Source organism: Colletotrichum chrysophilum, assembly GCF_026319265.1.
Source record: "Colletotrichum chrysophilum strain AFK26 chromosome Unknown scaffold_64, whole genome shotgun sequence".
NCBI lineage: Eukaryota > Fungi > Ascomycota > Sordariomycetes > Glomerellales > Glomerellaceae > Colletotrichum > Colletotrichum chrysophilum.
In genome coordinates this window covers 23,854-37,091 of record NW_026517351.1, presented here as the reverse complement: position 1 = coordinate 37,091, position 13,238 = coordinate 23,854, and the positions used below count along the sequence as shown (strand labels likewise).

At 55.9% G+C, this 13,238-nt stretch overlaps 6 protein-coding genes across 6 annotated transcripts; 3 read left to right on the top strand and 3 right to left on the bottom strand.

Annotated features, from left to right (window-relative positions):
- Nucleotides 1-2,861: 2,861 nt before the first annotated feature.
- On the top strand, nucleotides 2,862-3,214 carry COL26b_007722 (uncharacterized protein; the record flags this gene model as incomplete). The annotated part of the gene is made up of 2 exons (XM_053180507.1): nucleotides 2,862-3,107; nucleotides 3,167-3,214. 2 exons carry the CDS (start codon nucleotides 2,862-2,864, stop codon nucleotides 3,212-3,214), a joined length of 294 nt encoding a protein of 97 aa, XP_053035500.1.
- Nucleotides 3,215-5,193: 1,979 nt separating this feature from the next.
- On the top strand, nucleotides 5,194-7,100 carry COL26b_007721 (uncharacterized protein; the record flags this gene model as incomplete). The annotated part of the gene is made up of 6 exons (XM_053180506.1): nucleotides 5,194-5,269; nucleotides 5,335-5,697; nucleotides 5,751-5,873; nucleotides 5,926-5,984; nucleotides 6,039-6,219; nucleotides 6,274-7,100. The coding sequence occupies 6 exons, from the start codon at nucleotides 5,194-5,196 to the stop codon at nucleotides 7,098-7,100; spliced, it is 1,629 nt and encodes a 542-aa protein (XP_053035499.1).
- Nucleotides 7,101-7,621: 521 nt separating this feature from the next.
- On the bottom strand, nucleotides 7,622-10,127 carry COL26b_007720 (uncharacterized protein; the record flags this gene model as incomplete). Its single annotated transcript, XM_053180505.1, has 2 exons — nucleotides 7,622-7,879; nucleotides 7,932-10,127. 2 exons carry the CDS (start codon nucleotides 10,125-10,127, stop codon nucleotides 7,622-7,624), a joined length of 2,454 nt encoding a protein of 817 aa, XP_053035498.1.
- Nucleotides 10,128-11,002: 875 nt separating this feature from the next.
- On the top strand, nucleotides 11,003-11,671 carry COL26b_007719 (uncharacterized protein; the record flags this gene model as incomplete). Its single annotated transcript, XM_053180504.1, has 1 exon — nucleotides 11,003-11,671. The coding sequence occupies one exon, from the start codon at nucleotides 11,003-11,005 to the stop codon at nucleotides 11,669-11,671; it is 669 nt and encodes a 222-aa protein (XP_053035497.1).
- A 41-nt stretch (nucleotides 11,672-11,712) lies between these two features.
- On the bottom strand, nucleotides 11,713-12,363 carry COL26b_007718 (uncharacterized protein; the record flags this gene model as incomplete). Its single annotated transcript, XM_053180503.1, has 2 exons — nucleotides 11,713-12,215; nucleotides 12,264-12,363. 2 exons carry the CDS (start codon nucleotides 12,361-12,363, stop codon nucleotides 11,713-11,715), a joined length of 603 nt encoding a protein of 200 aa, XP_053035496.1.
- Nucleotides 12,364-12,620: 257 nt separating this feature from the next.
- Nucleotides 12,621-12,951, bottom strand: COL26b_007717 (uncharacterized protein; the record flags this gene model as incomplete). The annotated part of the gene is made up of 2 exons (XM_053180502.1): nucleotides 12,621-12,806; nucleotides 12,871-12,951. The coding sequence occupies 2 exons, from the start codon at nucleotides 12,949-12,951 to the stop codon at nucleotides 12,621-12,623; spliced, it is 267 nt and encodes an 88-aa protein (XP_053035495.1).
- Between the last annotated feature and the right edge of the window lie 287 nt (nucleotides 12,952-13,238).

Sequence of the window (13,238 nt, the reverse complement as noted above, 5' to 3'; positions counted from 1 at the left end):
GCTTCAAGTGAGCGGTACCGACGGTTCGGACCAGGCTATGACGTGATTGCAGCGGTGCACGCCTTCGCCCCTCTTCGGCGATTTTTCGACATCCAAGGCGGATGAAAGCTGTAAGAAGCTTACTTGACGGCGTGTATTACAACCTTCTAAGTTTCTGCGACGGCGTCGGATGGGGAGCATATCACGGTAAGCCCTACGAACTGAGACATTTTGCGGCCCCCGATCTGGGAACGGCCCCATTTGCCGGTGCTGCGGCGGCGGCGTCGTACATGCGTCCCCCCGACTTTCTCGTGCCGGATCGAAGGAAGGATGGTGCGTGGTGATGAGGTTGTGTAATTTCCTGCCCCTGGAGCCGATCGCCATGATCATGCATGTTCCCAGCAGAGCTGAAGTCGTCTGAAAAATTCCCATCTTGCTGTTCATCGCATTCTGTTCCTGCGGGTTTGTTTCCATTATTATCAACGCACGTTGCTGTTGATGGCGATTTTGGACGCATTAGACTATGTAAAAGGCGAAGATGTGCTGCTTGCTGCATTACAGCTGGTCAAGGACCTGCTCGCCGTGGGGAACTAAACCATCATGGCGTCGCCGATCGGGGAGGGAACTGAGCCACTCAGCCACGGGCGTCACGGCGTAGACACGAGGAGATCGTCGACCGTTGGGAGGAAGAAGTCTTTTTGGAGGTAGGGACTCGGTGTGATGACGCCGGCCACCTCCTCCGCTTTGCAGAACATCAAGGATGGGGTCGGGCTTGCGGCAGGGTAGTGTGTGTGGTGTGTGGTTGTGGTGGTGCGTTGGGTGGGTGCCGGCAGTTAAGACGCAGGGGAGAGGCGCATATACCCCCGCTTCCGCGTTCTCGACCGTCGTCAGAGGACGTCCAACGACACGTCGAGGCCTTGGTCTGTGGTTTGCTTTGCTCTTGGGCTTGGAGGAAGTTTGGTACGCTAGTTTGGGTTGGGGTGTGGTTGCATACCGGTTTGTCTCCCCAGTGTTGTCAAAATCATATCATGTCTAATTCCCTTTTGCAGAGGTATTGTTTGGCTCCTCTCGCCGCGGCACGTTGCCGTGTTGTTGATATCCGCAAACATTTTGCCTTCGGCCCCGGATTTCTCGTCTGATTGTTGCATTTTCAACAAAGAGGATAAGAGAAAGGGGTGGAACAACCCGGCTGGGTGGAACAACCCGGCTGAGTGGGAGGTATAGAGTGCTTGCATTCGAATTACCCGACGCCTTGCCTCTGCAACACACTGCAGTGACGATCGCATTTCCCTCGAAGCGGTTCGGTTATTGTATGCTACCTTGTTTTTCTCCCCTTGGGCCTTCGGGGCACCTTCCCAAAATCCTGTTCATGCAGATTTGTATGCGGTTTGCGAGGCTCGTTTTCGTCTGTATGGGTTGACGTATGCGGTGCCCCTGAGAGTGACAGGGAGTCTCTTTCGGGACGTCCTGGCTACGCTACCTACCGGCGAGGGTTTGATCAGCCGGCCGTTTTCCGTCATGCGAGATTTGGACAATGCGGGTTGTCTGTGTACAGGGAAAAAGCCCATTGTCTCGGCGGTCTGGCGTCTGGCGGTTTGGCGCCGAAGCCTCCTGGGTCTCGGTTGCATTCCGTGGCTGCCGCTGTCGTCAGTCTGGACCGCGAAGGTAGGGTTCTTGGTACCGATATCTTGTCACCTGTTATCCCCTCCTGTCTGAGATTCGAGGCTGTCGTCACCACTTGAGAGCGTTTCTGTGCGTGTCACATTGCGGTTTGTCTGATGTCGACCAAGATCGGCAGAGGGTTGTTTTCTATGGTTTTCCTTGTTTGGAGACCTTGCCTTCTGCGCCTCGTGGAGTTCAGGTCGAGTGGCCACAGTTACATGCCGGAGTCGAGGATGGAGCCGGGGGCATTTCGGCTGCAGTACACTGCAGTGGCATTTATTTGCCCTTGCGTTTGGAGAGTGGGTTGCTCATTTGTGCCTGCGTCTGGTTGCTTTGGTGCATCGTCCCAAGGCCCCATGTGGATGACCACGTAAATCCATCCTCTTCAGGAGAATCGCCCCGGAGCCGTTTGTCTTGTGTACCCCGGTCCAACGGCGTCTGGGTACTTCACAGTAGCCCTATTTCTCCTCCTCGTCCACTTATACGCCTCGTCCAGTAAGATGAAGGCATCGAAGCCCCTCCCATTCGGTGTGTGGGCAACGGCAACCTATGATATCAAAGAAGGCGGCTGTTCATCTGCCAAGGTCACGGCTAAGCGGCCTCCTAACTGCATGTGGCAACCTCCTCAAGGCTCCATTGGAGATTCAGGTACCGATCTGATTAGTCTCCTCGAGGGAGCTGGTGTGCTGGCATGGATGGGGTGACTTTCATCTCCATCCAACCACGGCACCCCGGTGCGTTCAGCAGACGTGAAGAGGTCTCAGCTTATCGAGAGCCAGGGATGAGGAGAAGGAGGAGAGCCCCATGAGATCGACAGAGCCGTGGTCGTCACTCCACGAGCTTCGAGAGGTGGGCTATATCCAGTTCCAGATTATGGATGCTGGGTTCTATCACGATGTCACCCCAGCCGGGGGGGCTGCGATGGCAGCGCGAGCGCGTCCTGGTTTGCGCGCTGCGGACGATGGAGCATCGTCATCGAGAGGGAGCCCCGTGACGAAGGTTAAAACTGTGTATTCTGGGCTCGTTCTGGTTATTGTGGAATGTGTATAAAAGGCAACGTCTTGTCCAGGTAAATGGTCTCGTCTCTCCTCCTCATCAGCCCATCGCCAGTCTTCAACTCTCAACTCTACAGAGCCTTCAGCTTCAAGCTTCAAACCAGCCTTCGTTACCTACCAATCGTTATTCATACCACCAAACCACCTCAAACACAAATCATCACAATGCAGTTCCTCGTCGCCGTTGCCGCCCTCTTCGCCAGCGTTGCCGTCTCGGCTCCCCTCGACGAGCGCCAGGCCTACGTCGCTTGCTCCGGCCTCTACGGCACCGCTCAGTGCTGCGCTACTGACGTCCTCGGCGTCGCGGACCTCGACTGCGGCAACCCGCCCGAGACCGTGACCTCCGCGGACAACTTCAGCGAGGTCTGCTCTGCCATTGGACAGCGTGCTCGTTGCTGCGTCTTGCCCATCGTAAGTTACCCTTGATGAAGACAGTCTTAGCTTGAACAAGATGCTAACTATGTATACAGCTTGACCAGGGCATCCTCTGCAACACCCCCACCGGTGTCTCTGACTAAATGCATTACATGAGAAATGGACGGAGTTATAAGCTATTCTGAGCTATCAGGCTGTACGATGTTGGACGGTGTACTTGTACAGATTCGAATATTGGGCAACAATTGAGATACCTTAGGAGGGAATACGGGCTAAGGGTTGGTGTCACGAGAGATGGAAAAAGCGCCGCTGTTATGCGGCTGTATAAAACTTGTCTAGTTGGAATAAATTTCCTTGATCGCAGTCGGAGCTACGCCGTGCATCTGGACCTAGTACCGGCCGTCCATGATCGACCATCCCGGCCAAATCGAGACCCATCCGGCGGAGGCACCGTGAACCCATTCCAACGGCACCGGAAACTTAGCAGCAACCCGTCGCTGGAGGGATGAGAGACCGCGGGAGCTACAGCCTTTCCGCTCCTGATGACGGAATATCGGAGAGGGGGAGCGCGTCGGGCAGTGACGTTATGGACCGGTCTAGGCCCCCGTCAAGTTTGGGACGAATCCAAGGTGAGGAAATTGGGAAATTCGGTGTCGGTGGAAGCATGTGAGTCTGGTTTGTGCATCCCGACGCACAGACCGCCAGCTGGCAGCGCCAGCGCTACCCCACAATCCCGGCCCCGTCCGTCCCATCATTTCAACCAGTGGCGGTGCGTGAGTGGCTACTTCTTTTTTCTGATGGGCATGGCGTTAGCTCAGTATGACATCACCGGAGCATTTGGTCCTGGCGCCAGCCATTGCGGTTGCTGTGAGACTCAGACAGACAGCTCCAAGCTACCTACCAACTCCACGAATACCGCCACAGCATCAGAATGGCACATGGTGAGGCAGATAGACACCTTTGTTGAAGCCAGCCCGTCTCCTCGGCTTAGGGGACTCACGTTTACAAATAACCCGCAGACAGCATAAATGGCATCCTGTCTCTCCCCAGTTTTCCCATCAAAGTACGGTTTCACCACCGGGCTCAAAACTGACCTGCAACCTTAATGTCCAGCGCCATGCACGCGCCGCCGCGGGTACGTATTGGGGTCTAAGAGGCTAAGAGGGCGGCAGCCCACTGACAGGGGGGAGCTACGTCATGCTGCGAGGAGGCAAGCTCCCGGGGAGCTCTGTGAGTGGCCACAGCAGCAGCTCCCGCATCGTCTTTTCAGCAGATCATCGTGGCATGTGGCCTGTCCCGGTCGATGCCATTGCATTGAATTGACGTGATTAACCGTAAATTGGGTGCCTGCCCTGGTTCTTTTCCTCTGTTTTTTCAGCTGTTAGTAGCACTTCAGTGCCACCGAGCCACAGACGGGAGAAGGGGCGGGTGCACAGAAGCTCCAGGTGCGATCAGATCGGAGGAAGGAGCATACATCACATCAGACATGGTGCTTCTTGCCTGCCACTGGACTCTCCCTTGTATGCAGAGCTCCTTCCCCATCCCCCACATTGCACTTGCCTCCTCTCGTCCAATCTACGCTACCTACGTAGATATGAGCTCCTGAGGCAGGAGGGCATCACATTATTATGTACAATAGGCAGGCAGCCTCTCTGGTCTGGGCAGGTACGTATGTATGTACGTACATATGCAGCACCAGCACCAGCACCAGCACCACCAGCTCGAGAGCAAGACCAGCACACTGGGCCAAATGTAGCCACAAATTCCCACAAACGCAGTGCAGTGACGTGATGGATTTCTGACGTTAGACGTGAATTGGATACCTAGGTCCCGTCATTCATGGGCCACGGCCACGCCTTCCCTCCGTGCCTCCCTGTCGTCGACCCTCCACCAACCGCTACCCACGTACACCAATACCTTGCACACCTATTACGTCTCGCATCAAACAAAACAAAACCCCTCCCCCTTGGCAGCTTTCCACATTTCTCCCCTTCTGCCTCACTCTCACAATAACTTCACCTTGTGTTTCTACTCTCTACTCGGTTCTTCCAGCCTTTTCATTTTCGTGATACCCCCTCCCACTGCTCCTGCTTCATTGGAAGACTGACAGCAGACCGCCGCTATGCGTTTCCTCCCCGCCGTCCTCACGGCTCTGGCCGCCCAGGGCGCCGTTGCCAGCTCCTGGTTCTCTAAGGCTGGTAAGTACACATTCATATCGACATCTCTGCTTCTTGTAATCACGAGACTGACTCCAAATCTGCAGCTTACAACAAGTGGCACGAGACGGAGCTCGAGCGTTGGCTCTCCGACCACGACATCCCCTACCCCACTCCCGCCGACCGCAAGGATCTCGAGAAGCTCATCGAGAACAACTGGAATGACTACGTCGTCTCTCCCTACAACTCGTGGGACGCCGACAGCTTGCAGAAGTACCTCCAGACCAAGGGTGTCGAGACCGAGAACGCCGCCAAGGCCAACAAGGACTCTCTCGTCTCCCAGGTCCAGAGCACCTGGTATGAGACTGGTGATCAGGCTCAGAACGCCTACCTTAGCGTCAAGGACTGGATCCTGGATACCTGGACCGACAGCCAGCTGAAGGCTTTCTGCGATAAGCACGACATCCCTGGTATGGTCATCCAAACCTCGATACTGAAGAAATGGCCACTGACATCATTGTAGTTCCCCAGCCCCGCCAGCGTGACACCATTCTCTCCAAGGCTCGTTCCAGCTACGAGACCGTTGCTAAGAAGGCTGGCGAGACCGCCGCCTACCCCGGTAACTGGTTGTACGAGACTTGGTCTGGTAAGCTCAATTAGTTCTCGCTGCCATGGTTACTCTCACTAACAATACGTAGAGTCTGATCTCAAGGAGTGGCTCGACACTCACGGTTTCCCCGCTCCCCAGGTCACCAACGTAAGTAGCACAGACAAGCCCATTGTTAAAAACCAAACTGACATCGTATTCCAGCGCGACAAGCTCATTGCCTCGGTTCGCCGCAACTCTCGCCTTGCTTACCTCAAGGCTCAGGAGCAGGCCGCCAGCGCCTCCGCCTCTGCCCAGCAAGCATACGCCACTTTGACTGACATGGTCATCGACGCTTGGAGCGAGTCTCAGCTCAAGGAGTTCGCTGACAAGAACGGCATTCCTGGTATGTGCTGTCATTAACCTTCTGATCACTGTTGCGTAATCTAACACTCTCCAGTTCCCCAAGGCACCAAGACCAACGAGCTCCGCGCTCTCATCCGCAAGAACCGCGCCGACTTCCTCAACAGCAACGTTGCTGGCAAGGCCTCCAACGCCTTTGGTGCTGCGACTTCCAACGTCAACCAGGCTGCTGCTCAGGCTACCGATGGTGCCTCTCGCGCCGCTCAGGAGGCATTTAACGAGGCTGTTGGCACCTGGTCCGAGAGCCGTCTCAAGGCCTACCTCGACGCCCGTGGCATTCCCGTTCCTCAGGGTTCCAAGACGGATGAGCTCCGTGCTCTTGTCCGCAAGAACCAGCACAAGGCTGCTTCCGGCTGGTCTGCCTGGACCTTCGATGATTTCTCCGTTGAGAACCTCAAGAAGTACCTCTCTTCCAGCAGCGATGCTACTGCCAAGAAGGCTGCTGAGAAGAAGGATGCCTCCCGTGATGAGCTCCTGAGCGCTGCTCAGTCTGCCTACAGCTCTGCTTCCTCTGCCGGCGGAACCAGCTACGCCTCCGTCACCAGCTACCTCAGTGCCGCCACCGACTCCGCCAAGTCGAGCGTCTTTGACACCTGGAGTGAGAGCGAACTCAAGTCTTACCTCGACAGCTACGGCGTCAAGGTTCCCCAGACTTCCACCGTCGATGAACTCCGTGCCTACGCCCGCAAGCAGTACACGTACTTCAAGTACGGTACCTCCACTCCCTCTGAGACCCTTCTCGCTAAGATCGAGGAGAACGCCAAGGGCGCCTGGAACTGGGTTACGAACCAGATCGGTCTTGGTGCCGACGCTGCGCAGAAGAAGGCTGGCGAGGCCAAGGAGAAGGCCAAGCAGGAGTTGTAAATGTAGTATCCTCAACTCTTACCTATCTAGCACCATCACGATGGTGAAGGTGGTTTCACAAGTCACGGACTTACGACGGATGACAAAATTTGGGTTTCCGACTTGCTTTTAACGACTTTGCACTTGGCTTTGGCATGGTTCGAGGGTCGTTTTACCCTCAGGACCCATGGGTAGTGTTGGCATCGGACTATTTTTCGTTTGCCCCTTCTGCTTCTGGGGCCCAGGACTGTACACTATCAATTAGGAATGAAGCATAAGATGATAATTTGCCTACCTCTGTCTGCGTCATTGATGTGAATTTGCGGCTGATTATTTCTGTGATATGCACCAACAACTTTGCACCTTTCCATGCGTAATCATGTTTCTTGATTTAGATGTAGTATTGCGTAAAACGAATTGTGACTTTTGATATCTTGGCTATTCATGTGCGTTGAGCTCATGTCCTCATTACCATGCCATGCGACCTCCCATTTTCACTTGACAAACGCCTACTTTCTGGGGTTCCTCCTCTGGGGAGGACGCTATCTGGAAAGGACACCCCTGACAACCCCATGCAAGTTCGGCTTGTTGTCAAAGACCAGCTCGTTGATACCTGTCTCCTCGCCAGTACCCTGCTCCAGCCAGCGCGCCAACAGGTCGTTGCTCTCCTTGGGCTTGACAGTGTCGTCACGAGTGCCGACCGTGATGTGGGCCACAGCATTGGTGCACCTCCAGAAGCCCGAGTTGCTCGGGTCAACGAGACGCACGACGATCGCCATGATACGGTCGTCGAATACCACCTGTTTCGGTTAGTCTCGATATCACAGTAGGAGGGTTGTGTGTGAGTCTTACCCGTTCCATGTCGACATCGCACTGGCCCAAGGAGGGAATGTCAGCCTGGTTCTCGACCTGGCTTTCTGCGGCAGCGTGTGTGCTGAGGTACTCCTGCCACAACTCCGGGTGCTCTTTGGCGCTTGCGCGGTGCATCAGAGTGACATGGAACTTGGGCTGTACCCGACGTGTCTGAACAAGCTGCTTGTAGAAGCGCGCGAGAGGCATGCCCGCCTTGTTGAAGGCGCCGTCGAGGACGCCACGAACCTCCTGGGCCGGGACGTCGACAGACATGTACTCGAGGGGCTTCTTCTTCGGCTTCTTGGACTGTTGCTGCTGAGGCTGCTTGCGGGGGCCACGATCAGGGATGTTCTGCTTGAACTCGGGCTTGTACTCGATGAAGGCGGACTGGATGACCTCGTCGAGGCGCTCGGCAGAGGGTACCTCGGGGATCAGATTGGGGTACATCTTGCGGAGTTCAGTGATGACCCTTTCGAGATTGACACGACTGCCAGCGATTGGGTCGAGATGGATCACGTTGTCGAAGCCGTTGTCAGGAGGGGAGAAGGCGGAGACGGGCTCAAAGCGGCTGACGAACCCTTCCATCACACCAAGGAACTTTTCGGCATCTGTGGCGGCATGGATGGTTTGATGGTTGTCACCGCGGGCGAGGACACGCTCCTGGGTTATACGGCGGACTTCGTCAACATTGCTGTCATCGTGGTTGAAGTAGAGAGCGACAAGGCGGGCGGTCTTATGCTGGAGCTTGACATCGGTGATGAGCTGCTTTCGCTCGTGCTTCTGGGCGTTGTTCCGGTCGGCAACAACGACGGGCGTATCCTTGAGAAGGTCCAGTACCATCTTGGTGAAGCGGGGAGGACGGCCCTTGCCCGAGATGTTGTCGTTCTGAACATGACCCCAGTTGAAGAGCTGCGTGAGAGCAACCGCGATCGTGGTCTTGCCGCATCCGATGGTGGCGATGGGGCAGAGAATCACATCGCCAGTGACATCACTATTGACGTTGGAAGGCTCTTCGAGCTCGAGGTTAGCTGCGTCGGAACCCTTCATGTTCTTGAAGGCGAGGAAGTCGTTGCGCAGGGCGATGATGCCGTGGTTCTGCTGGTAGAGTTTGCCGAGTTGAGGATCTGCCTGGAGGCGACGGCGGGCGTAGAGAAGGTACTCCTCGGTAATCTTGACGTGCTTCTTGTACTTTGGTGGGCGGCCAGAGATCATGGCCTTTGTGCACTCTCTCCACTGGCGGTACATGAGGTAAGGTTCCTCAAACTTGTACTTGAAGAACCAGTCGCGGTAGGCGGCCTTCTCTGGGTTGTAACTCTCCTTGCAGCGAATGACAAAGCCCTCTACGTCGCGGCCGCCGTGGGCACCGGTCTCTGCCACATCTTCAAGAAACTTCTTGACCTCGTTGACGTCCTCCATTACGATCAATCCGACCTGCTTGAAGCCCCACGTGTCTCCGAAGCTCTGGACTACGGCGCTGGGGTATGTTGCGAACTCTGGCAGGTTCAGGTTGATTCCGTGGATGTACAGACCGGCCTTGTCCGGGCCGTACTCGAGAATATGCTCCTCAAAGGAGTCGTCGCAAAGCTCGGCTACTGCAGTGGCATTACGATCCCTCAACTCGCGGGCCAGGTCCTCCTTCGTCTTGCCGATAGCAGCCAGTTGCTTCTCGAGTAGACGCTCGCCAGCAGTGGCGTGGCTGAGCTCTGCGTCGGCGCGGTCTCCCGTGGAGTGCTTGCTGCACACGAGCAGTGTGCCATCCTCCAAACCTGAGATGAAGATGATGCAGCCGTTCTCCTTGAGAGTGAGCTCGTAAGGTCCGGCTGTCCTGCTGAGGATGTTCTCCCACTTTGTCTCGTGGACCTCCTCGACGTTAAAGAACTTGTCGTAGCCGCGGGTTACGATCTCGTGCTCGTTTTGGCGGTTTCTCGTTGTGAAGAGGCCGCGGGCATATGTGGGCAGACCGCGCTTCTTGTAGTCCCACTCCTGCATCTTCCAGGAGTCCACCTTGATCCCATCCTGGGACCCCTTGACGGAGAAGGAGTTCTTTTTGCAGGAGAAGCTGGCAGCGCCCTTCTCCTTGCCGCCCTTCTTCGTCGCAGCCTCCAGCGCCTTGACCATGGAGGACACCTGCTGGACATCCTGGGGGACGTAGGGAGCCTTGGGCATCACTGCCTCGGCCGTCACTGCTGTGGCCATGGTAGCAGTGAAAATGTGAGTTATTCTGAGGGAAGCTTGTCTATGAAAAAGAGAATGAGCCCTGTGGGCGATGAACATGTAGAAGAAGGCGGCGGCTTGTCGTCTTCGTCTCTTTTTGCTTTTGGTGCGGAAGGCCAAAGAATGTAATAGTGATGGTCTCACTTGAAGTTGCGCCCCGAGAAGAGGTGGGAGACGATCTGAGTTTTGTAGAAACAGAGAGAGGCCCCGATTCCTGGCCGTTGGATTGAAAAAAGGAGCTACAGACGAGGGACACACGAACAGGAGGTGAGTCACTTTCCCTGTCCAGAGTTAGAACGAACCGCTCCAACCTATTTCCCAAATGGCCTCAGCCAGACGTGTGGCTTCACCTTTGAAGAGTCCTCAAAAAGGCTGAAAGTAGCAGTCACGCCGTGGCTCACGCGCACAATACTGGGGATTGCGGTGCTGCTGCCTGAGGTGAGATCCAGATACGGGTGTCCAGGTACGGAAAGTGAGATGCGCTTTTCCAGGCTTGGAGGGGCTGAACGAGCCGCAGGAAGTGGCGTGGGTTGTCGATGCCCTTGCTGCAATCTTTTGGCGCTTGGAGGGGCACAGCACCCCTGGAAGTACGCGATTCTCCCGCAAGCGGAAGGCGGTCACAGCGCATTCAGAGGGGTTGCTACCTGATTGTGCGTCACACCGGGAGCTCCCCGCATGGCAGAAAATTTCCTCGTGGTTTTTTCTCACAGACGGGCATTTTTCGAAAGCTAAACGGTAGTCAGACTGCGCCACGACCGACCGCATATTTTGGCCTCATCATCTCCACGAAGCCGAGATTGCATTACACAGAGCTACAAATCTACCCTACGAAACCGAAACCCAAACAGAACGAAACAATGTCTCCCAACCCGTACCTCCTCGCCGCCGACAACCCGACGGCTCTGCTGGCCCTCCTCCGCGAGAACCCCGCCATCGCCTCGGGCCAGGATGAGCATGGTTACTCTCTCGTCCACGCCGCCGCAAGCTACAACCACCTCGAGCTCCTGCGCGCCCTGATCCGCGAGTTCAATGTCGACGTCAACATCCGCGACGAGGACGAGGAGACGGCGCTCTTTGTCGTCGAGACGGTCGACGCGGCCAAGTGTCTCGTCGAAGAGCTCGGTGCCGACATCAACGCCAAGGGCTCCGAGGGAATCACCGCTGCGCAGAAGATCGAGGGCGAAGGAGACTTCCCCGAGATCGCCGAGTACCTGAAGAGCGTTAAGTCGCACCGGACGGCCGACGCTGTCGAGGCGCACCAGAGCGAGTCCGCCGAGACCGCCGCCCCACCGGCAGAGCTGCCGCCCGTACCCGAAGGCCTTGCCGTGACGCTCGGTACCATGGACCAGGCTGAGGAGGTCCCCGCCGAGGTCGATCCCGAGTTCAAGCGCAGGATCGAGCAGCTTGCCGAGAGAGAAGACTTCCACACCGCCGAGGGACAGGCCGAGCTTCGCCGACTCGTTGAGGACGCCATCCTCGACCAGGGACTCGGCGATGAGCGCAGCGTGCGTCAGAAGCAGGGCTAGCCTTTTTCTTCCTTTCTTCTATATACAAAAGAGAACCAACCTTACTCGTCGCCCTTGATTTCCCAGAAGAGGTAATGGCCTGGCGACTCAGGGGGTCGGAGGAACGCCACCTCGGTGCTGTCCACGACCAGACCCTTGGAGAAGGAGGTTGCGCTCAGCGAGAACCACGCTCGCGAGGGGAGCGCGACGAGGGCATTGATGAGCACGCTGCGGACCCAGGCGGGGGTGAAGAAACCTTGCCAGGTGATCTTGCAGATCTTGTCATGCGGAGGGGATGCAGAGTCGAGAGGCATTGGAGTTTGATAGCGAGACAAGTACGGGTCGATGTTATCGCCTGCTGCGACGCGAGGGCTTTGGAGGCGAATTAGGGATAGCCATTCATACGTCTCTGTTGCATAGTCTTCGAGGCTGGGCCTGTCGCCGCTCTCGATGGTCTCGCTGGGGACTGCGAGGGGCGCCATCTGAACCTGACAGTCGGTGACGACAGACGGCTCGCAGGTGTATCTTGTTGGAAAGTGCTGCTCCAGGGGGTCTGGCGAGGGGGCTGGTGGACTTTAGCATAATGTGTGAAAAGGGGGGCAAGCGAACATACTGGTAGCCGTCGCGTTGCAGAACAACCACGTCACAGGCGCGTTGAGAGCATTTTTACATGCGTACAAAAGTCTGTCGAAGCCCTTCTTCCCGTGAAGCATCGATGGGTCTCGTAATTGGTAGCTCACCACTGGGAAAATTAGCAACGCCCTGCTTGAGAATTCAAAAGTCTGTAACAAACCCCATCTTGGCTTCAAGCCCCTTTTCCCTTTGACTCCGTGAGACTTCCCCACCAAGCCAGCCCGCTCGTATGACTCCTTGTCGAGATACATGGTGAGAAGCCCTTCGCGCAACGAAAAGACGTTGTCCACCGTCGTCTTGCCTTCCGACAACATCAGGATATTGCCTACTTTGTCAGTCATACAGTGCCGCAACTCCAAGGTGTCTGATTCGGCTGACCCCTCTTGATATACTCGGTGAAAAAAGCTCCGTCAAGGACCTGGCCGAGGGTCATGACGACCCTGTGAAATGTCGGTGGAGCGAGCTCCTTGGCCAGCTTCTGGTGCACCAACTCATAGCACTCTTGAGGCAAGATGAGATCAACCTGAGACTTCAATCAGCTGTGTGCTCATCCAAAAGCATAGTGCCTTCAAAAAGTGATCCCGAACCTTGTGATTGAATCCTTGACTCAGAATGGGCGCCCACGGCTTGCCCTTGGTTGGCAGCTGCTTGGGCTCGACGTGAGCCATCGTGCCGTAGCTCACGAAGCATTTTGGCGATTGGTAGACGCTCGGTGCGGGGAACGAAAGCATGCTGAATGGTTCTTTACATGCAGAAGTCGAAGTATGTGGCTTTTGTGGAAAGCGATTTCCAGATATAAGGCGTGTTGAAGGACGCGATGAGAGAGAGCTCGACAACTCAAAAGTGAGAATTGCATCTGAAGCTAGATCCACACCAGGTGTTTTCCGATTGGAGGAAAGACCCCACATTGTCCGCAGCGAACCGCAAATCTGGGAGTTGTCTGGAAGCAACAGTC